Below are 25,448 nucleotides of genomic sequence, written 5' to 3'. Positions count from 1 at the left end.
TCTGGCTCATAAAAATTCAATGTTAATCATTTTATTATTATAATAACAAGACAGATGACAGTTTTTCATATTACCATTACATTCATGCTAAGGATGATGCCATTTCTCGTATTATAAATGCCATTTGATCCATTTAAAACACGTTATTTACTATTCTTGGACTATTTGGGCATGCTTAATAAAATATTATAAAACATTCCAATTTTTTTTACTAAGCAAAGCATCTAATTTCACACAACTTTCAATTTTAGTAATGGAAACAATAAACTTATTTCACTTCTTGATATTAAGCAATAACAAGACTAACTCCCCAAGACATGCACTACAACCATATCATAGATCTGTCATCAATATGATGGGCTTGGCGTTTTATATATTATGTTCCCACTTTAAATTAAGTCCTATTTACTAAAATGAAAACAGGCAAAGACAATAAACAGGCAGTTCATTAAAGAAGGAATAAAAACAGCCAATAACAACACTGACATACCAATCTTATTTGTAATGAAAAGAAATAGAAATTTAAAAAATAAGGTTCCATTTTCTACTTATATTGACAAAGATTAAATTAAAAAAAAATCTAGAGTTTACCAGGGAGTATGCAGGGGTGGGTGAAAGGGGGGTCACACATTTAAAACTAACTTGAAGTGCAAGTTGCACCACAGTTTTGGAGAGCAATTTGGCAATTTTTATCAAAGCTCTAAAAGTTTAAACCCTTTGAGCCAATCATTCCACTTCCAGAAACTTTCTCAAGGACATAAGCACATATCTCAAAATGTGTTTACAAGGATATTCACTGCACCACTTACAGTAAATCAAATGTCTAACCGAGGACAAAATGAGTCAACTGTGGTACACCCCCTACCACAGGCAGTGGCTTTCCCTGGATGCCATTCTCCCCCTCACTTCTGCGTCTTCTTTACCAAGTCTGCTTCCCAGAGTCCACATTGGCTTTCTCAGTGATCTGGTCTGAGTCCAGGGAAACTGAGGGGAAATATTCTGGGGACTCATGGGAAATGTACTCCTCACTGACAAAACAGAGGTGAGAAGAGAAACAGCCTTCCCTATTTTTAGATGAAATTTTATGACATGAAGATGGGAGCTATAGCACAGCAGCTATCATAAGCATGAGACAAGTCTAAGGCAAAACAAACTGAGGCTGAGGCAAAAAAAGTCTCTCTACTGACCCCTCTCAACTGTATACTGTATGAGATAATGAATGTATGAGAACATTCATTATCTCAATTATATCTGGACACTGTTATCTCTGGTCAAAGCATCCTAACTGACATTAGCCATTCAACAGAATACTTTAGAGCCAGGAAAAGTTTTGCCACGGAAGTATTTATGAACAGTAGATGCGCAGTTAAGAAAAAAAAAAAAGTATGTTCCCACTTTTTTTTATTAAAAAACAAATACATTAATATAGACTCATTTGCCAATAAAAGGGTTTAGAAATAGTTACCTCTGATATAGTTATGTCTGAAAGACAGGAAATTAAATGTTTCCTTATTGTAAATTTCCATTTTGTTTTTCTACAATAAACATGTATAGGCATGCTTCAGATATTACAGATTCAGTCCCAGATTACCATAGTAATCGTTTTGCTGGTGGAGGGTCTTGCTAACCATTTGTAAACAAGCAACACCCGTGAAGCACAAAGTGCAGTGAACCAAGGGGTGCCTGTGTCACCCAAAATTCTGCCTCCCTTTTCTATTTCTTCTGTCAATTCATGAGATTCTGGGGTGGGAGAAAAGGTAAACTTGTGTTCTGCTAAACTATTTTAAACTGGGAGTAAGCTTTATAATAGGAAAAGTTGTTTTTCTTTTTCAAACTGTTTTGTGAAATAAAATTTAATAGTATAATAGGATCAGGCATTTATTTTTTAGTGAATACAGAATATTACAAACAGCTTTCACTTCCCTTTGTTACTTGTCATATCATGTCGTTGTACCATTTCGTATCAGAATTTCTTCTGTGAAGCAAAAACAGTCCCAAAATGAAGGATCTTCAGGGGTCATAGGAACAGCAGATGAGATTAAATCATTATAGGTAAGAATTGTAAACTGCCTCTGGGATGGTTTAGAATCATCTTGTGATGAAGCCTAAAAGGGAAAAAATAAATTACCTGACTGTTACACTGCATGTTAATCTTATGATCAACTTTATAAATTAGCAAAATAACAAATAAGACCAAATTACATTTCAGTAATATTAAAGTACAAAACAGGATTTCTAATTGTTTTTTAATCCTTATATATTGCCAATATAGCAAATTCAGAAAAATAACCCGATTCTCACACTTCTTCTACATAACAATAACCTTTGATATTTGTTTAAACTGTCGACTTACTGAGTCACACATCCAAAAATTCTAATTCAGGAGATAAGTTAAAAGGGATCCCAAAATATATAACAAGAAGCTGGGTTATACTGATAGAGGGTGGGGGCCACCAGGCAAACTTTGGAGAAATACTCTAGACCCATAACCAGAGAGATGCAAAACTTCTTTAGGAAATGATTCATCAACACTAAAACTGTATCTTATTCTGTAAGATAGGTGCCCTTTTTCTTATTCTGGTGAGATAGGCCCTTGTTTACAACTGAACCCCATAGAGACCTCTTTTAACATTCCATGCATTCTAGTAAAGGTAATACTTGGATTTCATATAGTGTTTTAACAAGGTCAGTACCTATTTGCTGATATGGTTGTATTCTCAATTTTATAGATGGAGAATTGAGGCTTCGGAAGATCAACTTTGCCCAAGCTCACCACACAGGTTTAAACAGTCAGCCTAGGCCTAGAACCCAGGTCTTCTGAATAGTATTCTCATCCTTTTCCCACTATGTCAATGCTGCTGCCTAAATAGACTCTCTCCAGTGAAATAAAAAGGAAGTACCATGTGTGTAAATGTTACAAAAAATATAAAGCTCTATGGAAATATGTGCTACTCAGAGAGAGTGCAGAGCTGAAGTAAAATAGGGTAGGTAACAAGGACAGGTAAACTTGGTCAGAACATCTTCAGATAACAGCGGTCAATTTTAATATGCTACCCCCTTTTAAGGAAGATAATCTATGAGAAATTTTAATCCTTTGTTAATCTATCTAAGGAATGGTCTGTGGACTGAACTACTTTTCTGGAGATAATGGTGTGTGTATGTGTGTGTGTGTATTGATCACGCCCCATTATCTCACATGGATTCGTTAAAAATGATATGCATGTAGTTTCAATTATTATAATATGATCAATGGTCCTTATATTAGTACTACTGCAGAATCACAACTATATATAGACTAAACGTCCTTGGCCCTAAGTGTTTTGTGTTTTTTTTTAACTTTCTCTACTTACCAATTAACAGAAGTTTACAAACTGTAATAGGAAGAATTGAGACCACGTTATGCCACAATATGACACAAGGATTCTCATATGTTTGATAGTATAACTTGGGAATAACTGAGGATAGTACTACAAAAAGGAGAAGGGGTTCAATTTGCCAAATAATTCCATTACTTACTACCTGTCAACTGGGTACCTTTATCTTCAAGATATTCACCGGGAAATAAACTACTGTTAAGATGACTAAGGTTGTGAAAAGGATGAGAATACTATTCAGAAGACCTGGCTTCTAGACCCAGGCTGACCATTTAACTACCTTCTTAAAATGTTCTGTAAAATCTCAAATGATTTTAAGGATTTGATAACAAAAAACATGTCTAAATCTGTAATCTAAAAATAAACAAAAAAAAATCCCTCTAAAGCTGAGGTAAACCAAGTGATTATTTCTACTAATAAAGAAAAAACTCAAAATTGATTCATGCTTTTAAAATAGAAGTCAGAGAAATCTTAAAATCTTACATCCTGATGTCTAGATCCATCGGGTTTCCTAAGAGCTACGGCAACAAAATGGTGTTCATCTATTTTGCTTTCCTAAAAAAAAGAAGTAAGTAAAAAATACAGATTACTACATACGTAAACTTATACTTTCTTTTACATCTTTAAAATCTCAACCTCCTTCTCTCTACACACTCTCTCTCACACACACACACACACACACACACACACCACACACACACACACATTTTCCTTCACTTCCCCCAAACATTTAAGGAGAAGTCAAATACATTTTGACCCTTTAGTCTGAAATATTTCAATATGTATTTTCTAATAGGAATATTCTCTCACATAACCATAGTAGTTAATACCTTTGGTTTATGTAACATGGAAGTAGTACTTGAATCTACCACCTGTATTACAAATTTTTGAACTAATCCAATAATGTCTTTTATAGCATTTCCCCGACTCAAACAGGAGGTAGTCTAGGATTAATTTTGCATTCAGTTGCTATGTCTTGCTAACCTTTCTTTCAACAGTATTTTAAAATACAAGCCCCATTCTCCCCCTTTTACTGATAGAACACTGTTCATTTGGCGTTTGCTATTTCTTAATGATTTAAATAATACATTCTAAACCAGAGTACTACATAGATAAAGTGTCCTATCTAGGTACCACTAGAGAGCCCTCTGCCCTAATTGGAGATGCTAATTTTGTACAAGCTTAAAGTTAACATTAAAAAAAAAAATCAGGTTGCAACACTTGTGTATAAACATGTAGTTAACTATATACTATGGAAAATCACAGTGGAATTTTATAGACAAAGAATATTCAACTTTTGCCCAGTCGGTGTGGCTCAGTGGTTGAGCATCAACCTATGAACCAGGAGGTGACTGATTCGATTCCTGGTAGGGGCACATGCCCAGGTTACAAGCTCCATCCCCAGTAGGGGGCGTGCAGGAGGCAGCCAATCAATTCTCTCTCACATTAATGTTTCTCTCCCCCTCTCAACTTCCTCTGTCTCTAAAAATCAATAAAATTTTAAAAAAGTACACAAAAATACGAAACAAAATTTTCACTAAAAAGCCACTTTACTAAAGCAAACTACAATTAGAAACTGAATTACTCAGGGACTTTATATCCTTTACCCTGTTTTTCTTATCTTCGTATTTTAAGATATCCAAATTAATAAAACCTAAAATTCAATAAGAATAAATTTAGGAAAAAAACATTTAAAGAGGAAAAAAATATAACCAGTTAAGTATTAGAAAATATTTTAAAGTTATTTTCACTTTAGCTGAAAAAAGCTCACAATATTTATTATAAACCAAACTATTCTTTTTAACACATGGTTGTCCTCCCATTCTTTACACTAAATATATTAATAATGTGAACATTATAACACACAGAGATGTTTTGGCTACAAAATTACTTTTGGAAAACCACTTAGATCACCAGTTCTATAGTGTCTGCATCTAATACGCATGGCTTCCTTACTTTGGTAACTGGTACACTGAACTGACAAAACACCCAGGGACATTTGGTGCAGAACTTCATTACTCTTCCATGGCTGCCTTCAAATGTGCCCTGATGCATCTCCCTTCCCAGCTCCTGGACAAGCTCTTTAGTCACTTTCAGCTTAAAAAATCCCCTTTCACTCCTAGAGCAGATGCACAATCTTCCCCCTTGGCCTCACCTTGCTCTTCATTCTTCCTTTTCCACTTTGGTTTCCTTAAGGTGGGGGACATAAAGGGACTGCAGGAAAGGGGCAGAGGAATGACCAATGCTGTTTAACGCAGTGTTTAGAACCATATGAAGTATCAAAGGCAGGCTTACCTCACGGGTGGGCACCTGTGGTATTTTCAGTGACCCACTTTCAGTTCTTTAGCGCTCCCTGTACACTGCCTAGAGCTAGCAGTGTATTCAAGACAATTCTGCCCTCAGCAACTAGTAGACTGCCCACTGCCTCTTCCTTTGGAGTTCCCTTTGAGTGCGGCCCTTTCTAGACACTTCAGGCCCAGTGGCCACCATTTTCCACAGCATCTATTTGGTCTGAGGAACTCAGACATCTTTACCACCCAAAAACGTGAAGCACATCTGGCCCAGTCACTGACTCTTCCCTCCTCACCTTGCTACTAGGCCTACTCTCTTGGGCACCATTGAGAATAGAGGACTCCCCATGAGTGAAATGGCTAAGGTGTAATCTTGTAAGGACTAAAGGTTTTTACATAATTTTGGTTACAATTTTTAAATTGTACACTTAAAATATCCTAAATGTAATGTACTCTTTAACTGATAAAATCCCTACCTTACTCAGTATGTTAGCAGTTTTAACCCAGCTCTCACTCTCAAAATACTTTCTACCCGCCTTGGATCCCCTCACACTACTCTCTTGTTTTATTTCTATTTTCGTCATTCTTTTTGTTTCCTCCACTCCACCTTTAATTATCAGTATTCTCAGCATGCTGTCCTAGGGCCTTCCTCTCTTCAAATTTAGGTAACCTCACTGCGGCAACTTAAACCACATGGCTTCAACCACCATGCACATGTCAATGATTATGATTTTTACCTCTAGCCCAGCCTTTCACTCTATTCACCGACACCTTCACTTGGGTGTTTCTATGGCATCTCAAATTTTATCGACTTGTTCTCTAGTACTCATTTTTTCAACAGAAGGTCCTATATAAGTCACAGAATTGTCATAACATCTTTGACATCTCACTTCCTTAACCTCTACCCAGACAGAACTCGGTCTTAAAATACAAATCTGATCTTATCACTCTCTACTAACACTTGTTAAATTCTTTTGAAAAAACTGGTGAACACCTCTCATTTTATCTATTCATCACTAATTCTTTATTCTGGGCGCCAACCTACTCTGAACACAATTCAGATGATTACTGCAGCAATAAGCACGTTAGTATTGAACCCATTTGCTGGGCTCTGAACACCGGATACAAGCTGGACCAATCACAGTAGACCACTTCCTTGGCTACAGTGACTAGTCAGAAGATAAGCCTCAGATCCAAGCTAGGTCAGGGAGTCCTTTCTCTAGGACTCTTAGGACTTGGAACAGAAAGGGAGCTCACCAATCTCTGTGGGGTTTTAACCTGCAAATTGTTACACGTAAGAGTGGTAGGCAGTCATTCCTGCTACACAAACCAGAAGTTAAGAAAGCCGATGTACAGAATGAGAAACCATGGTGGGAGAAAACTGAAGCTAGGATATATGGAAAGGCAAAAGTAAAATAGAAACGAGTTCTGAGTTTTCCAGTCCCTAATTCTAGTGAATCCTGAAGCCCAGTTACATGAAACACCCTACTAGCCTATATAGTATCTTTCTGGATGAAATGAGTTTATGTTGGGTTTCTCTCCTGGCAACTAAGAATCAATTACAGAAAGATAAAATCTTCAATCTGATCCATAATGCCCGGTATGATGTGACCGATCTAACATGGAAGCCCCTCAGCATGGCTTCTTTGGCTGTGCACACACAGAGCTCTTTCCATTCAGGGCCTCTTTCTCTGCTCATTTTACTTAACTCTCTGGCCAATCTTTCCAGTATCAGCTTGAATATTGTAGATTCTCAGTTTCCCTGACTTCACCTTCAGAGCACCAGGATTCGATTCCAGCCGTGTTTCGTTCCAATGACTAGCCTCCCCAAATTAATCTCACACAAATGCACAAAATTAGCAAGTCCTTACAGTTACAGCAATCTGATCAATTTCTTACCTCAAATGCCCATTCCTTTTCTTCTTTTCCATCCAGAAACAAACGTGTTTCTTTATAAACCTGCCCTAAATCCAGGTTTAATGGGGACATATCAAATTCAAGCCGTTGCAATTCAAATCCAAGTCCAATACCTATGGCTTTTATGAAGCTTTCTTTCAGTGCCTAAGACACAGAAAACATTTTCTCTGAGAGCTTTTAGTAGATAAAATTTTTCATAAACTCTACAGGCCCCTACCAGCTGGGCCTTTGCTGGATGCAGTAAAGTAGGCCTGGAGACAAACCAGCTGTATAATCTTAAGGCAAATCATTTAAGTTCGCTGCACCTCCACTTTCTCATGTGTAACATGCAACAGTAATAGTACTTTCCTCATAGGTCTTTCATAATAATTAAATTAGCTAACTTATAAAACACTTAATGTCTTCCAGCATATAGTAAATTTTATATAAGTGTTTATTAAATAAAGCCTCATCTGTATGAGTTCCTTTAGGACAGAAAACAATTCTAAAAAGTGAAAAATAAAATGCCTTGTTTTAGCTCCAAAAGTAAACCTTCTAATTGAGCATTAAATATTTTCTTAAATGTCATTATAATGTAATAATGCATACATAAGAATCAAGTTCCCAAGTAATAACCTAAAAATTTCTGCTCCTATTTTTTGCAAAGATAATGAAATAATTTCAGTCATTTACTCTGAAAATTAGAAAGAGATTATACCCAATTCCTATAAAACATATCCAGCTGAGTCCATTCATCCTTAAAGCTTTTGATTGTTTCCCATTCTTTATTCGTAAACTTTCTCTTCATAATATGGAAGAATTCTGAAATTGAACCACGACCTGTAAATTGAGGAAATAGTGAATTAAAAATAGCAATTCTATTACCAAATCTGTTAAAGACAGCACATAAAACTATAGCCCAACCTTACTTTTGAATAGTCACAATAATCTTAAACAAAGTTAAGTTTGGAATTAAAAGAATAACACACAGTGACAAGCTGGGTTTAGCCCCCCAAAAAAGATAAGGCTAATAGCAGTAATGAAAGTCTGAATTACTCAGTATTTAAGGAGAGAAACCATGTGGTTTTATCAACAGATGCTCCTAAAGTTTTGAAAAAATTTAGCAGCAAACATGTTATACGTTTTAGTCAAGAAAAAATTCCTATATATAATAGTATATCATAAATACATAAGAACTCTTAAAATAGAGCAAGTCTATCCTGGAGTTTAAATTTTATTTTGCTATATAACAGGGGGAATGATTTATTATAATTTATTAGAAATGGGCTGAATGCTGAAAGTTGTTCTTTTATAAGTTATTACCATGACTGGAAAATACATTTCATTCAAAATAACTGTTTTAACATTTTGTAATATTACTTCTCCAAATAAAACAGATTTTAATTTCAATTCTTTTGGGGATACTATGAATCAGGCTCATTTGAAATATTTTTGAAGTATATTCCTAACTCACCTACTTCCACAGACAAAATATTACATAGCATTCTAAAAATACATGACAAAAAGGACAGAACTCAAAGAATCTGATTCCTAGAGTTAAAGGCTAAGATACAAATTAAAATATACAGTATTTTTCAAAATATTATAATTATGTGTCTGTCTCTTTTTACTATTAGGCAGGAACTTTCTATCATCCATTTATTCTATAGGTAAGTAAAACACGTGAAAATATTACACAAATATGTACTGAACTAATGGTTAAAACAAGTCAATCATGGTTCTTGCCCTCACACACTTACAGTTTAAGTGGCCTATCAGAAAGCTGGGCCCAAGGCAAGGTAGGTAAACACAAATGTTTACTGTATGAATAAATGAATGTTAACCATTATTTGGTAAGTTATTTCCTAAATGTGCCCCATTATTTTCCAGAAAACCTCTTGAAGGTAGTCCCTCTGCAGATTCTGTCAACGTAGCTTATCTACTCTGCCTCCCATTTCTAAAATACCCAACTCCAAAATCTGACATTCTTAACTGATTGACTACAATTCTTAAAAAATGACATCTGCCAACACAGCATGCCTGGAAAAAAGATGTCAAATCCCCTTACTTAATGCTTTACTAGCATGTAATAACTATCTCCCCCATGACAATTCAACAATTAGCACTCTTATGATTATTCACACTCAAGTGCCCAAGTGCTAGACGCTGGGACTATCATGAGGAAAACAGATGTGACCTTATCTTCATAGGGAGCTTATTATGTCTCCGACAGCAGCAATTTTCAACCATTTTCATCTCATGGCATACATAAACTATTTACTAAAGTTCTGCGGCACACCAAAAAATATGTATTCTTCCTGATTTGACATATAAAAACAATAGGTGTAATTTTGATTCATTCATCCTGCAAGGCTATTGTTGTATTGGCAGTTGTCATCTTTAAATTTAACAGTCTAAGGCAGTGGTTCTCAACCTGTGGGTCGTGACCCCTTTGGGGGTCGAATGACCCTTTCACAGGGGTCGCCTAAGACCATCCTGCATATCAGATATTTACATTATGATTCATAACAGTAGCAACATTACAGTTATGAAGTAGCAACGAAAATAATTTTATGGTTGGGTCACAACATGAGGAACTGTATTTAAAGGGCCAGAAGGTTGAGAACCACTGGTCTAAGGGAAAGGGGGTTAGTACCCCTGTCTAAATAGTTAGGTATTGCATGCTTTAAAAATTCTTGCAGCACACTGGTTGAAAAATCACTGTCCTACAGCAAAGAAGTACCTTTCCCATAGTTATTTTCGAGCAGCTCTCCCCAAAATTAAGATTCCCCTACCATCCCCACTTCAAGACTGTCAAAAGTCTCCTCTTGTTTAGCCAGGAAATATTTCCAACAACCCTACAATACAATAATACATGGTCCTTTAATTCAAGACAAAGATCCTCTTTTATTTTCAAGTTCATTAAACTCATTTAATTCATCTATCTATTCCTAGCCCTCTCATTTTCTCAAGAATAACATTACAATCCATTTTATGAATTCAACTGATGTTTAATGTTTGTTAATTTAAAACTATTATTTGCTGGGCTAAAAGTAGCCCAGCAAAGCTATAAAGTCATTTCATGTAATAGCATTGTTGAAGTATTAAACTGTGATCTTAGGAGCCCCAGGGCTATGAATCCCTTTGATAGTCAGCCAGGCTTATTCCTTAAGGCCCTTAATAAAAACTATCTTGTTAAAATGCAAGCATCACTACTACATACTGGCTTGATAAATTACACACTAAAGAAAGTAAACCAAGCAAGCTTGCAAAAGTGATGAAAGTATATCTGAAGATTTTAACTAATGGGACCACGACATCTACATAAATCATGAACTGTTTCCTCTGAATAGATTCTGGCACAAACAGGGTAAATAATAACAACGGGAAGCTAGCTACCTTGGATTTGGAAGACAGCATTATATAACTGGATCTGAACTGTAGTTTAACAATACTATAAAAAAGCCTAAAATTTTAAAAGATATGCTTGTTGTCATATAAGTAATTTTATTTGTTGGTTTCTTCAAGTTACAATTTCATAATCAAGCCCTCTGATTTTTAACTATATATGATGGGGCAATCAAGAAAAAGAAATTTAAATATGCATGCCAATAAAAAGCTGATTAACACAAAAAGCAACCTAGCACAATCACTGGAAAGCAATCACATAACTGATTATGTACAACTAACAGTATCTGATATGAGTGCATTTTCATATACTTTTGAGAGCATCTTATTTATTCCACAAAATAAGAGATTTGACGGCAAAAGAAAAAGATGATTTTGTAAACATTCAGCCAAAGCACAACAGTGCCACCCTGTGGCATTGTGGTGGAAAGACAAAGTGGGTGAGTACTCAAGGACTTTGTTTATTTAGAAAATTTTAATTAAAAAAAAAAAAATCAGCTCAGCCCATTTGGCTCAGTGGTTGAGCGTAGACCATGAACCAGGTGATCACAGCTCGATACCCGGTCAGGGTCAGGGCACATGCCCAGGTTGTGGGCTTGATCCTGGTAGGGGGCATGCAGGAGGCAGCTGATCAATGATTCTCTCTTATCATTGATGTTTCTATCCCTCCCTCTCCCTTCTTCTCTGAAATAAATTAATATGTATATAAAAATGAAAAAAACAGCTAGAGAAACTGGACAAAATATTTAATAAAAAAATCAGTAGGAAATACCACAATAGTAATTTGTCCTTCAAGCTATCTGAAGACAGCACAATTATTGGACATACCAATTGGCAAACCTGCCTAATAATACCATCACATATTCATGTTTATTACAATCTTCATTTTTATCATTCTACTACTGCACATGTAGAAACAAGTATATACATAAGATAAAATTACTTAAAATTTATATAGAACTATTAACCAAGTTTTAAAAAACCAGATCCCCATCTTATAGTTTAATCTTTAAGGAAAGCAGTATTAGATATTAACTAAATGTTCACAATAATAAACTAATCAAGATCATACAGCAACTTGGAAGCTGATTAAGTACACAGTATTAATCTAAAAGATAATTGATAGTCAATACCCTAGGCTGCTACTACAAACCTATGGGAGAAAGAATCCTACTAATACCAGAACCTCAAGACCAACCATCATCAATCTCTCCTCACAATAAAATCAGCATCCCAGTTAAAGTGTGCCCCTCTTTTTAAAAAGGGCCAGTTATTTTAGAAGGAATTGAGCAATGTCCATATGTGTGCTTCAGAGTAATGAAATTTAGCTTTGGATAATAAATTGTATTAGAAGTTCTAGTAGTTTCATTTTCTAAGTACTGAATTACATGTAATCTTGCTTCCATGGGAGGTGATAGTCTTCTAAAATTTGAGTTAATATGTATACAATAATGTTTGACTTACCAGCTCACTTGTCTGGGAATTTATCCAGATACAAACTCAGAATAAAACAAAAATGTCTAAGCTGCTAATATAGGTTTCATAACTACCACAAAGCCTATAGCATGCTATTGACAAACGCGGATGAAATGGACCATATGCTAACCTGACTAGTTAGGGAAGGCCTGTATGACAGTTGTGCAAACTCAAAGACCTGAAATAACCACAAACGATGGTCTGAAAACTAAATATTTAACTACAAACAAGTTATAGTGGGTAGTCATGTCCTAGGCCAGTATTTTCCCTGACAAAGATCAACTTAGATCTTTACTGAGCCCATTTGTCTTTTTGCCTCTAAGATAACATATCTGCGAAATGAAATGTATGGGTAACTTGTAACTTCTCTTCCACGCCCCCAACCCCTCAGGGCACAGCAAATGGCACTGGGACATTCCCTCGTTGTTGTTATCAAGTTAATCGTCAACTGTTAATTATGTTAAACTATCCTGTATCCATCTATGCAAAAGAAGCATATGTCTATCATTTCATTTTTTATCCTATCCCAGAGGATTCCCTGCTTTGCTTTATCACACCTCCTTAATCTATCACCAATGAATTTCATGTAACCCACTTACGTATTTTCTTTTTGATGGTAAATTTATAAAAACAAGGTATGAACTACCCTTTCTCCAGAGCATTATCTCAATTCATTGAGCTTCTCGGCAGATGTCCACAGTTTGGCTCAAATAAACTCACATAAATTCTTTACAGGTTTCAATGGGGGTTTTTTTGTTAACACAAAGGAGCTCTTAAGCCCTCCATACAAGTGGCTCAGCACAGAACACTAGATCGAAATATGATGACATAGGCTTGAATCTCTCCACCACTTAGGCAGGCCCAAACTGCAGTTGCCTAGTGTTTTTATTTCCATGTGCAGTTATCAACACCTACATGGATCAATACACACAGGCAAGAAAAGGGCCTGCAGTTTGGGCTACTTGGCTGCAAAGATTTTATCCTTCAAGTAAAAGGAAGGACTCGAAAAGCAGGATAGAAGGGCAAAGGGTGGGGCCATGCTGAGGAGCCAAAGGACGGAGCAGGGAGCCCCCAAGTATTAACCTTAGGCATGGACACCTAATGCAATTTGCTCCCCTGGGTTTTGAACTTGGTTGGGATCCTTGCCTGACCTCTTTTTCCTTCCAACTTCTCCCTTTTAAAATGGAAATGTCTATCATATGCCTGCCCCACCAATGTGTTTTAGAAGCAGGTAATTTCTTCTCCCGTTTTACAGATTCACTGATGAGAGAAGAATTTTGTCCCACATTGCATCATACAGAGTCTCACCCACGCCTAATTTAGATGATTCAGATAATGAGGTTTAGGACTTTTTGAGTTGATATTTAGGTAAGACCTAGGCTTTAAAGTTAATGTTGGAATAGTTTAAGACTTAAGGATGCTGGGATGGGATGAATTTACTTTCTTAAAGCTATAAATTAGGGACAAAGAGTTGGGCATATCTATCTATCTATATAAAAGCCTAAGTGACAGTCCGACCGGTAGCTATGATGCACACTGACCACCAGGGGGCAGACGCTCAATGCACAGGCATGGAAACATGGAACAGACTGATGAATCTCATGGAGAAGAGGATAGGGGGGAGGGCAGGAAAAGATTAACCAAGGATCTTATATGCATACTAGAGGCCTGGTACATGGATTAGTGCACTGGTGGGGTCCCTCGGCCTGGCCTGCGGGGATCAGGCTGAAACTGGCTCTTCGAATCTCCCGAGGGGTCCTGGATTGTGAAAGGGTGCAGGCCAGGCCAAGGGACCCCACTGGTGCACAAATCCGTGTACTGGGCCTCTAGTTAAGAAATAAACATGTAAAGTGCCCAGAACTATTAAGTACTTAATAAATATTAGATCTAAAGTTGTTGGGGTAGTTGTTATATATATTTCCTCTTTTGTGAATTGTTTTCTCAGGTTCTTTGTCCATTCATCAAGTAAGTCTTAAGTAATTTTACTATTAATACAAGCATTTTATATATTAACAACATTAACCTTTATCTGTCAGATTTTGCCACAAACATATTCTCTGGTTTGTGCGAGAAAAGATATCATATGAAATTAACCACATCTCTAACTTTGTGGTTTCTTGCCTTTCTAAGCTTAAAAGACATCCTTTAAGAAGTCACACCAAGGCCCCCTGGTGGTTACCACAGGCTGTGTTCTGACACTGACTGTACAGAAATAGGAGGCAGAGTAAACTTACCCCATATACACCTCAGCTCAGGCTCTTTGCCTGGTCTGTATTGTGAATGGGGATACATTGAAGAAAAAAAAAAAAAAGAGTCAGACCAAATATACAATTCTATTGTGTTCTATTAATTGTTATTAAAACCTAACTCTAACCATACTGTTGTACAGTGTGAAACAAAGGTCTAAAGGGCTTTATGATTATTTAACTCATAAAAAATGTTGATTGGTTATAATTTGCTTTGATGACTCTGTAAATTACATCTAATATGTTGTCTAAACATTAATGTGTCTAACCTGGGAAATTATTTATATATAGAGAGAGTGTCATTAGTTGCATCTCAGAAATTCTGGTTCAGTAAGGTAGGTAGTTTCAAAAAAATTTGAATTTTTAATAAAATCCACACTGATTTTAATATTCTGACCACCATTCTGGAAACATTATCTTACCTAATAATAGACAAACATGTAAATTGATTGTACCTTCACTACACTAACCAGCCAATCAGGAGAGTATGCAAATTAACCCAACAAACATGGCAGTTAATTTGCATACATAGGCTCCAAGCGGTGGAGCGAAGCCTGACGGAAGCCCTGTGTGTTTATGTCTCTCGTCAGGCCCCAGCAGCCCCAAGCCCCACCGCCTCGGTGCTGGGACTGCTGGGGGCCAGATTGGAGACACAAACATGCAGGAGAGCCGGGCACGCAGCAGCCCCAAGCCACTCCAGCGGGCCTATCACAGACTCGGCCGGGAGCCGTGGGGCTGAGCAGCGAGGCACAACCCACCCACGCCTGCGGGCCGATTGCGGCAGTGTCCAGGCCTGTGGGCCGGGCCGCGGGGGGTGAGCAGGAAGGCATGACCCACCCACTCTGGCAGGCCGATGCAGCCTCGCCTCTCTGCCGCCGCCGCCTCCACCTCCGCAGTGTTCGGACCCAGGCCCCCAGCCTGCCCTGGACTCCGCTCAAGGAGGGGCTGGGGGTCTGGGGTTTACTAAACTTTACTGGAGCTGCTCCCCAAACGCCAGCCCCTGCCCCAGAACCACGCTGCCCACAGCAAGACTCCCCGGCAGCGTCCTGACAGGTGGGGGGTGGGAGAGCCATGGAAGGGCGGGGCCACCAAAGCCAAGCTCCCGGGGGTCTGAGGAGAGAGCCTGAAGGAAGAGGAAGCTTCAGCAAAGCGGCTGGCCAGGAGCCCTGGCCATGGGGTCTGCAGGCGTGCAGACAGGCCTCCGCCTGAGGGGCGGCTCCTGGGCAAGCGCCACGGCTTCGGCGAAGCAGCGCCAAGGTGGGGTGCACTGGAGGGGGCTCAGGCCTGGGCAGGGTGCTGGCGGGCGGGGATCTGCCTCGCCCGCAGAGAGCAAGGTTCTGCAGTGGCCCCAAGACACGGGAAACTAGAAGCAATGACTGCCGGCATGGAAGGACACCCGGACAGACTCACAGCCCTGAGGCGGGGGTGGAGGGGCGGCACCACCTCAGTGGAGGAGCGCTGCACTGCTGGGTACCCCACTGCGGCAGTTTGGTGAAGCTCCCGGCCTAACTGGGCCTCGCCGCGGCCTGAGCACTTGAGAGGCTGGGACTCCTGCTTCCACCTTGGCCCAAAAGCCAGCCTGCACCCACCCTGCACCCAGTTCCCGCCTCGCTCCACGCCCAGTTCTCGCCCCGCCCCATGGGGGTGCACACCTGCACCGTGAGTGCAAGCCTACCGCCTGCTCCCCAGAAGGGGGGGCATAAGAATGGAGTTGGGGGCGGGGGAGAGGAAATAATGTGGAGCATCCATGATGAAGAGGTGGTTGAGAACGAGGCTTGGAAGCCTCATGGGCAGGTTCGTTCTGTTTGCTTTCTGGCTGTCCCTTAGGAAAGGTGGAGAGCATGGCTGTGAGGGCTCCCTGTGCGCGCGGAGTCCAGTTCCATAGCAAACTGGAATTGGCCTCAGTTTCCTGGTCTGTAAAATGGATTAAGCATGTCCCAGTGCCTTCGCTGAGCTTTGAGGGCCAATTGAGATACTATAAAAAGAAAATGAGGGAAGACATGAGAAAGAAAAGGAAGGACGAGCAACACAAAAGAAAGACTGGAAGGAACCTGTAAACCTATTGTCACTTAAACAGGGAGTATAGTCAATAGTGTTGTAATGATGGTATGAAGCCAGGTGGGTACTGGAAATATCAGGGAACACTTTGTAAAGTATATGATTGCCTAACCCAGGGGTGGGCAAACTTTTTGACTCGAGGGCCACAATGGGTTCTTAAACTGGACCGGAGGGCCGGAACAAAAGCATGGATGGAGTGTTTGTGTGAACTAATATAAATTCAAAGTAAACATCATTACATAAAAGGGTACGGTCTTTTTTTTTTTTTTTTTTAGTTTTATTCATTTCAAATGGGCTGGATCTGGCCCGCGGGCCGTAGTTTGCCCACGGCTGGCCTAACCACTATTCTGTAACTAATATAAAACCTGAAACTAATATAAAATAATATTGAATGTAAATAAATGAAAAGAGGAGTGAAATTTTTCTAAATTTCAAAGTTTAAATAAAGGCTGTAAAGGAAGGAAGGGGGAGAATAAAAATAGTGTTTTTCATTTTACCACTTTATTGTCGTTTTAGTACATGAGAAAGACAGTTGTCTTTATATGATGCTTTTATACTTTTCTAAGTCATTATCTCATTTGATGTTCAGGGCAACTTAAAGACAAGATAATTATTCCCTCCACTATTCAAAGAAAGGAAATCTTGGTGCCTGGCCCCAATGATTCAATCGTCAAGCCCTTATTGTAAAGCAGAGCTAGTGAAATTTTCTGTGAAGGGTCACAGCTATACTAATAAAAGCCTTGGGGGTGATCTGGCCAGCAGGGGAGGGCAGTTGGGGATGATCAGGCCGGCAGGAGAGTAGTTAGGCATCAATCAGGCTGGCAGGGGAGCTGTTAGGGGGCGAGCAGGCAGGCACGCAGGCGAGCGGTTAGGAGACAGTGGTCCAAAATTGTGAGAGGGATGTCCAACTGCCGGTTTAGGCCCGATCCCAGCAGTCGGACATTCTGGGATCAGGCCTGCCAGACATCCAGGGACATCCTGGGATCAGGCCTGTCAGACATCCTGGGATCAGGCCTAAACCAGCAGTCGACATCCCCCAAAGGGTCCGAGATTGGAGAAGGTGCAGGCTGGGCTGAGGGATGCCCCCCTCCCGTGCACAAATTTCGTGCACTGGGCCACTAGTATACATATAACAGTAACAGCCACCACAACAATCTTAGAGTTAACATTTATCAGGAACTTAAGAATACCATTCACTTTACATGTTTTTCCTATCTACCCAACTCTGATGTTGATAGAACTGTTTAGCCATCAGGATCTAAAATATACTATATACATATACCCACAAATTCTACAGGAATACAATTAAATATAAAAAATACAATTTTAGACTAAAATCTAGGAGACTCTATAACCTACGATTGGGAGTAAATCTTTTACCAATTTATTTTTTTTTCCAAACGAGACAGAATTCAGAATTTATCAAGGAAAAGACAAATATATTTAATCAAGTAAACTTTATATGGCAAATAATAAAACCCAATTCAAAAGATAATATATAAATACTGGGCTCTAACTCTTCGCTCTCCTAGTTGTCTATTGTTTTGCTAACACCACACTCATGTTTATAATACCTGTTTTAAAAATGGTAAGTCAAGTCTTCTTAGACATTAGTTCCTCTATAAAAACTTTAAATTTAACCTAGTTCTACAGAATTGTAAATCCTTAAACATTATCAATAAAGCCTGGTATTGAGAGGCCATATATTGTAGAGCAGGGGTCCTCAAACTACGGCCCATGGGCCACATGCGGCCCGCCGGGTGTTTTTGCCGCCGCTGTGTGCATAGGAATTTGTTCAGTTTTTTTTTAAACTATAGTCCAGCCCTCCAACGGTCTGAGGGACAGTGAACTGGCCCCTGTTTAAAAAGTTTGAGGACCCCTGTTGTAGAGTGTAGTGCCCAAATACACAGGTTTTGTAGTATGGGTTCAAATCCATGATCTTCTCCTGTTTAAGTTGCCTTGAGCAAGTGTCTTAATCTATTTTATAAAATAACAACATTGCTGGCCCTTGAACAATGGGGGTTTCAACTGCAAAAGTCCACTTACATGTGGATTTTTTCCAATATAGTCAGTCTTCCCTATCCCACAGTTTCACATCTATGGATTCAACCAACCACAGACCAAATATATGTATATATTGGTTAATCCTCACCCAAGGATATTTTTCATTGATTTTTTAGAGAGAGTGGAAAGGGTGGGGGGAGACAGAAAGATAGATGTAAGAGACACATTGACTGGCGGCCTCCTGAACGCACCCGCCTGGGACCAGGGATCGAGCCTGCAACCAAGGTATGTGCCCTTGACTGGAATCGAACCAGGAACCCTTTAGTCTGAGGGCTGTCTATCCACTGTCAAACCAGCCAGGGCTTACATGCAGTTAGTTAGTTAGTTATTGTATTTTCCCCCACCCCAGGCCTTCAGGACCCTATTGGTTATGCATATATGCATATAAGGTCTTTGGTTGATTACCTCCCACCACCAGGGCTTACATACAGTTATTTATTTATTTATTTATTTGTTTATTGTTTATTTATTTATTGTATTTTCCCCCACCCCAGGCCTTCAGCACTCTATTGGTTATGCATATATGCATATAAGGTCTTTGGTTGATTACCTCCCACCACCCACCCTCTCCCACCTTCACTCTGAGATTCCGCACTCTGTTCCATGCTTCAAGTCTCTGGATCCACTCTGTTCATCAGTTTATTTTGTTACTTAGATTCCACATGAGATCACGTGATACTTGTCTTTCTCTGACTAACTTATTTCACTTAGCATGATACTCTCCAGGTCCCTCCATGCTGTCTCAAAGGGTAAGAGATTCTTCTTTTTTACTGCTGCATAGTCTTCCATGGCACCAGTTTTTTTATCCACTCATCTACTGATGGGCACTTGGTCCGTTTCCAGATCTTAGCTATTGTAAACTGTGCTATGAACTTAGGGGTGCATTCCTTTGTAATTGGTACTTCAGGTTTCTTAGGATATATTCCTAGAAGTGGGATCACTGGGTCAAATGGAGATCCATATTTAATTTTTTTGAGGAAACTCCATACTGTTTTCCATAATTGTTGCACCAGTCTGCATTCCCACCAGCAGTGTACTAGGATTCCCTTTTCTCCACATCCTCACCAGCACTTGTTTGTTTATTTTTGATGACAGCCATTCTGACAGGTGTGAGGTAATATCTCACTGTGGTTTAAATTTACATTTCTCTGATGATTAGTGACTTTGAGAATATATAAGGAACTCATACAACCTAACAAAGGGAAGGAAGACAGTATTTTTGAAGCAAGGTTGGAAATCCACAGATGCAGAGTTGACTGTATGCATTTTTCTATACCATTTTATGTAAGGGACTTGAGCACCTGCAGATTCTGGTATCCACAAGGGTTCCTAGAACGAGTGCCCTGCAGATACTGAGGGAAGACTGTAGTTAAGTCTTTGGGGAGTCCAAAGTTAGACAAAGATTTTCAAATGCATGGGAGTTCAGTGCTCCTGAGCCCGGTGTTTGTTCAAGGGTCAATTGAACTTACATCTTAGACTGTATTTTCTCCTGCCCTGCCACAGAAGCAACAGAAGCAATGGGAGAACTGGGAGGAGGTGGAGGGAAATGATCTGCACCTAGTAGATATAGCTAATGAGACAAGGAAAGACTCCACAAGTTCCTACATGTTTCCCTGCAGACAAAATAAGAGTCATGAAAATGAGTCTTTCAAATACAAATGATGCCCACAAAGATTGACTCCATCTCCAGAGGTGACAATCTAATAACATGTCCAGTACAAACTACAATGCACTTGAGGCTGTCCTAAATGTTACCCTCCATCATTTAGTAACTTTTGGGAATGCCCCTTAGCTCAATTTCATTCCTTATTCTGATAAGCAGTGGGATTCAAATGATTCTCCAGTGAAATAAACCAGTCTGCTACCCACCCTCACTGAGAAATAATGTCCATCACTGTTATCACTAGTGGAAATTACTGACATGATAACAATACTAGTGACACTGGAAAGTATCGCTTGTCTTATGATTTATTGGATATATCATAGCTTTTTGGCAATGAACCAGACAAAGAATAGGAAAAGGCATGGATACTATGCTTAGTCAAATAAGATAATAAAAGTTGGGGGTAAAAAAAAGTCTTAATATAATAATCAGGAAACTAGACCTTCAATTAATGCTCAGTTATCATCCTATCATTTACTAAAAGTTTCAATGAGTAATTATCTGTTTATTTAGTGATCAAAGCCAACATTATCCATCAAGGCAATTGGTAATAAAATCTGTGTCTTACAGTAAAGCATAATTTCCAGGCAGATATCAACCTGATGAGCCAACCTTTCTATGTAATTAAGCTGACTGCATTCTGAGGAGCAATGGCCTCACTGGTAATTTCTGACTTTAGGAAAAGTTCATAAAGGGACAAAAGAACATTATGAAGGCTTAAGGGCTCATTCCAAATCCTCTACAGCAGTGGTTCTTTCAGAATAAGCCTTTTATGACACTGCTGAAAAACAGATCCTCTCCTGAGAAAAATTCACACAAAATGTGGCAAATAATTTCAGTAGGTTAAAATAAAATGACTTGATGCTTATCCTGGGTCTCAGGTCAAGAATCCCCGTCATTGCTAGCAGAGCCTCTTGCTGAGCAAAGTTCACAACAGAGTTGTAATAGAAAGGTTTTATGATCAAGTCAGAGAACAAGTAGCTGGTGGGAAAATTCAAGGTAAAGACAATTACAGCAAAAGTGAGCGGTGAGCTTCACAGCCATTCTCTGAATGAAACCTTACTATAGCAGCACATTTGACAAATATTTATTGGGCATTATTATAACCTAGGTAGGGTGCTAAGAGATGTGATAGTGAACAAACTCAGAGGTAGCTACCATAGTTCCTGCTCTCATGTGGCTTATAAGAACTGGGGCAATGGCAATCAATCATCCTGATAAATAATTATGAACAGATATAATACCAGAATGCAGGAAATACATTTTATAAGAGAGCCTACAACGAAAAAACCTAGCTTAGATTAGAAGTTCACAAAGGCTTTCCTAAAGACTGAGGTGAAAGGTAACCAGTCAATAAGTTATCTACACAGAAATTGGGGTGGGGGATAAACTTAATACAAATCTTCCAGACCCAGGAAAACATAAGCAAAGATTCTGAGGTAGTGTGGAGATGAAGAAGTTGCACTATGAAATAAGAAAGATGTTTCTATTAATAGCTTTCTTCTTTGCTACTTATCTTTTGATAAAAATAACAGTATATCCATTGTAGGGTGGTTGGGACAATTAAATCGGAGAATATATGCAAAGCACTTAGTAAAATGCCTTGGCACACAATAAGTGCTAAATGTTAATGATGATAAAAATTATAGCTAAGAGAACCTGTGTTCTATAAAATTCCCTGGGCATATTCAACCCACAACAAATGTTAGCAGTTCCTACATCCACCAATTACAAATTTTTAAGGCAAAATATAAGCAAGTTAAATATTTTAATAATTGCTTGCTCTTCATTTTTACTTACATAAATGTGCTACAAAGAGTTGTAGATATAGCATAAACACGTTAACTTTTCTAAGAACTACAATATACTTTATCATTGAGATTACCTTTTAAACAAACCAAACAATTTACTGATTAATTTTGAGATACGTTTAAGTGAAACAAAGTTCTCATAATTATTGTTTTTAATAGAACGCCACTAAAAATTAACTCAAGCCCAGTTCGAGTTAATATCATTTAAGTAAGATGAGCTTTTGAAAAACTTTACACATTTAAGACTTCTAAAATAGTTTCAAATTTAGTCTTTCTTAAGCTGAGGTATAGTTCAAAAATCTTTACATTTCACTTTGCCTCTGGCAGAACATTATATGGAGAATATATTCTTTTTTAAAAATATATTTTTATTGATTTCAGAGAGGAAGGGAGAGGGAGAGAGAGATAAGAAACATCAATGATGAGAGAGAATTATCCATCGGTTGCCTCCTGCAACCCCTGCATAAGCCCTGACTGGGAATGGAACCATGACCTACCTCCTGGTTCAAAGGTCGATGCCCAACCACGGAGCCACGCAGGCCAGGAGAGAATCTATTCTTTATGTAGAAGTTCATTAATATTCTAAGTAATATACCCTTTTTATATATATGCTCTCTCAGATATACTACCTTTGAGTATTGAGCATATTTTTCCTAAATTTAAGTATGTAAATTACATCTCCTGGCCTGATTACTCAATAAGTATGAATGGAGACAAGGAGATACAAACTCTTGCACTACAAAAATGCAACATTACCTGGAAAACTAGTTTTCATTATATCAATTCCAACCTGTAGCTCAGGTTCAGCAGCAAGTACAGCATAGTCCCCTTGATGAGAGATGTTAAAGTTGAAATTGGGGTAAGGATTCAATGAGTCTTTTGCAAGAACTGGTTTTCCTTTTGCAGTTCTTTGCAAACGAATATTATTCCAAGGGATATTCAATTTCTCTGTAATTAATTTCCTTATCATCAGACGACCAGCCTGTTAAGAAAATAAAACAAATATTTGGTATGTGTACGTACATTGCCTGTAATATACAAAGTATGTTTCTGTGGTTTCTAAAATATTTTTTAGGGTTTTAAAACATACATTGCATTAAGATTTAAGCAATGCGTAAGAAGATAGGAGAAAAAGTTAGTCTCTCCTTAGCAATTCTCTCCCTTCAACAGGTAAGCAATATTAACAAGTAGGCATCCTTCCAGTCTTTTTTCTAAGTACCTAAATATAAGTTCATGGGCATATGATTTTGCTATCTATCTACACATATGCGATCCTACTCTATGTAGTATTCTACCATGTATAATCTTTTTAACTTGTGCTGGGGATTATTCCGTGTCTGTCCATATCCATCTGTTCTGTGCACTTTTAACTATAGCATAGTGTTTCACGGTATCAAGGAAGTACAAATAGATTGACTTACTCCATTACTGGACATTTTAGGCTGCCTCTAGTTTTGCTATTACAAAAAACTCCCCAGTGAGTAACGAACCCTGTTGTGCATACATCTCTGTGCACATGTGCAAGCATGTCTAGATCCTACACACCAGCGACTTCCAAATGGTGTGATGCAAGAATTTTTAAAACATGAAATACCAGACTGGCCAGGGGCACTGACCTCTTTTCCCTTATATTGCCAAATTATAAAATGACAACAGCCAACACAACAACAGCCATAGGTGTAAACGAATCAAAACTATACCTATTTTTTGTCAGATTGTAAAAAAAAAAAAAAAAAAAAATTGTATTTTTTGGTGTACCACAGAATTTCAGATGTTTACGTGTGCCACATGAAAAAGGTTGAAAATCGCTGCTATGTACCCATCACTCATTTTCAACAATTAGCTATGCATGATCTTTTGTCACATACACTCCCCCTCCTCCTCTCCCCCACCTCCACCTAATACTTAAGAAATTACTATAATCACACATAAATACCCAGGGGTATAACAAAGTATACAATATTTTGTAAGACAGCTTTCGTTGTTGTTTTTTGTGGGGGTTTTTTTGCTTCAATCTAACGAGTTTTAGATACCGCAATACTTTGAATTTCACAATGTCTTACAACTGAAAAAAAAAAGAGTATAAAAATATTCACCCATATACCTTCAAAAGATTAATGAATTAGGCCAGATTTCAAGTGAAAAGGTGTTTCAACATAGGAGCAATTTCAAGAAACGACTGTTTCTGGAGGGATGGCCATACTGCACTACACAGAAATAATTCTGAAGTCCAATTTTCCATTTGTTGCTTAAAAATACGTAACTAAAGTAAACAGTTCTATTTAAGACGCTGTTTTCCAAGGTATGTGGTCAGGAAGGTAGACACGGGGCCGCATCCTCCGGGGGCTCCCGCTTCACGGGTGCAGGAGGCCGGTCTGGGCCTCGTCCGGCTCCCCGGGGCGCAAAGATAAACGCAGTCGCACCGCCAGTGTTTTGGGGGCCTCTCACGTGCAGGGTGCCCTCGGGGAGCGGTGGGACATTTCACAGGCAGACGCCCAAGCAAAAAAAATTAAAAAGATAAAAATAGAAATACAAAAGCATTCATTGCGAGGAAAGAAATGCAAGTCCCCCGCAGGCCTTCCCTACACCATCTCACGGTTTCGCAGGGTCCCCGTTTCCATGGCAACGTGGGAGGGGCTAACTTTTTGGCCACGAGCGAGGCCTTCGAAGCGACTACAAAGGCCGCGGAGACCAGGCCGAGGCTCCGACTCGCAGCGCCCACCCTCCGCGCCCGGACCCGCCCCGCGTGTCCACCGGCCCGTCTCCCCCAACAGCTGCGCCCTCGGCTCACAGTCCCCATGCCCCGCAGTACCATGGCTGCCTTGGCGTCCCGGGCGAAGACGAACTGGCCAATGCGCTCCTTCTCCTCGGGCTGGATCGACCGCACCGCCAGCAGCCACTCGGCGCGGCTCGGCAGCCACGTGCCGCAGGGGAAGGCCCAGCGCACGCCCTCCATCGCGGGCACCGAGCAGAACCGCCGGCCGGGCGGAGCCGGGAAGCATACGCTGGAAACGAGCCTCGCCGCCACCTCGGGCCTGGCGGCACGGACGCTGACCGGGCTCCAGCCCCTCTTCCCGGCGTCCGTGCGGAAGGGGCGGGGCGTCGCGTCGCGCAGGTCCTCGCGCTCGCTCCCACCTTGACCCCTCACTGCCCCGCCCCCA

The 25,448-nt window shown here is 39.4% G+C and overlaps 1 protein-coding gene and 1 non-coding gene across 3 annotated transcripts; one reads left to right on the top strand and one right to left on the bottom strand.

Annotated features, from left to right (window-relative positions):
• Positions 1 to 25,394, bottom strand: AASDHPPT (aminoadipate-semialdehyde dehydrogenase-phosphopantetheinyl transferase). Of its 2 annotated transcripts, XM_036324454.1 has the most exons (7): positions 23,044 to 23,181; positions 16,344 to 16,666; positions 14,680 to 14,714; positions 8,280 to 8,401; positions 7,565 to 7,726; positions 3,858 to 3,929; positions 1 to 2,105 (listed from the first exon to the last, which is right to left on the bottom strand). In XM_036324454.1, the coding sequence occupies exons 2-7, from the start codon at positions 16,532 to 16,534 to the stop codon at positions 1,941 to 1,943; spliced, it is 747 nt and encodes a 248-aa protein (XP_036180347.1). In that variant the 5' UTR covers positions 16,535 to 16,666; positions 23,044 to 23,181; the 3' UTR covers positions 1 to 1,940. The 2 variants fall into 2 exon arrangements, with proteins under 2 accessions (XP_036180347.1, XP_036180348.1); XM_036324455.1 differs by lacking the exons at positions 14,680 to 14,714; positions 16,344 to 16,666 and adding an exon at positions 25,100 to 25,394 and having other exon boundaries at positions 23,044 to 23,269.
• Positions 14,608 to 14,739, top strand: LOC118665580. Its single transcript, XR_004970686.1, has one exon. It is a non-coding gene; the product is annotated as a small nucleolar RNA SNORA51 (small nucleolar RNA).
• Positions 25,395 to 25,448: the final 54 nt, after the last annotated feature.

Source organism: Myotis myotis, unplaced genomic scaffold (genome assembly GCF_014108235.1).
Source record: "Myotis myotis isolate mMyoMyo1 unplaced genomic scaffold, mMyoMyo1.p scaffold_m19_p_10, whole genome shotgun sequence".
Taxonomy (NCBI): Eukaryota; Metazoa; Chordata; class Mammalia; order Chiroptera; family Vespertilionidae; genus Myotis; species Myotis myotis.
Note: the sequence above shows the minus strand (reverse complement) of the source record. Positions and strands in the feature narration are given on the sequence as shown.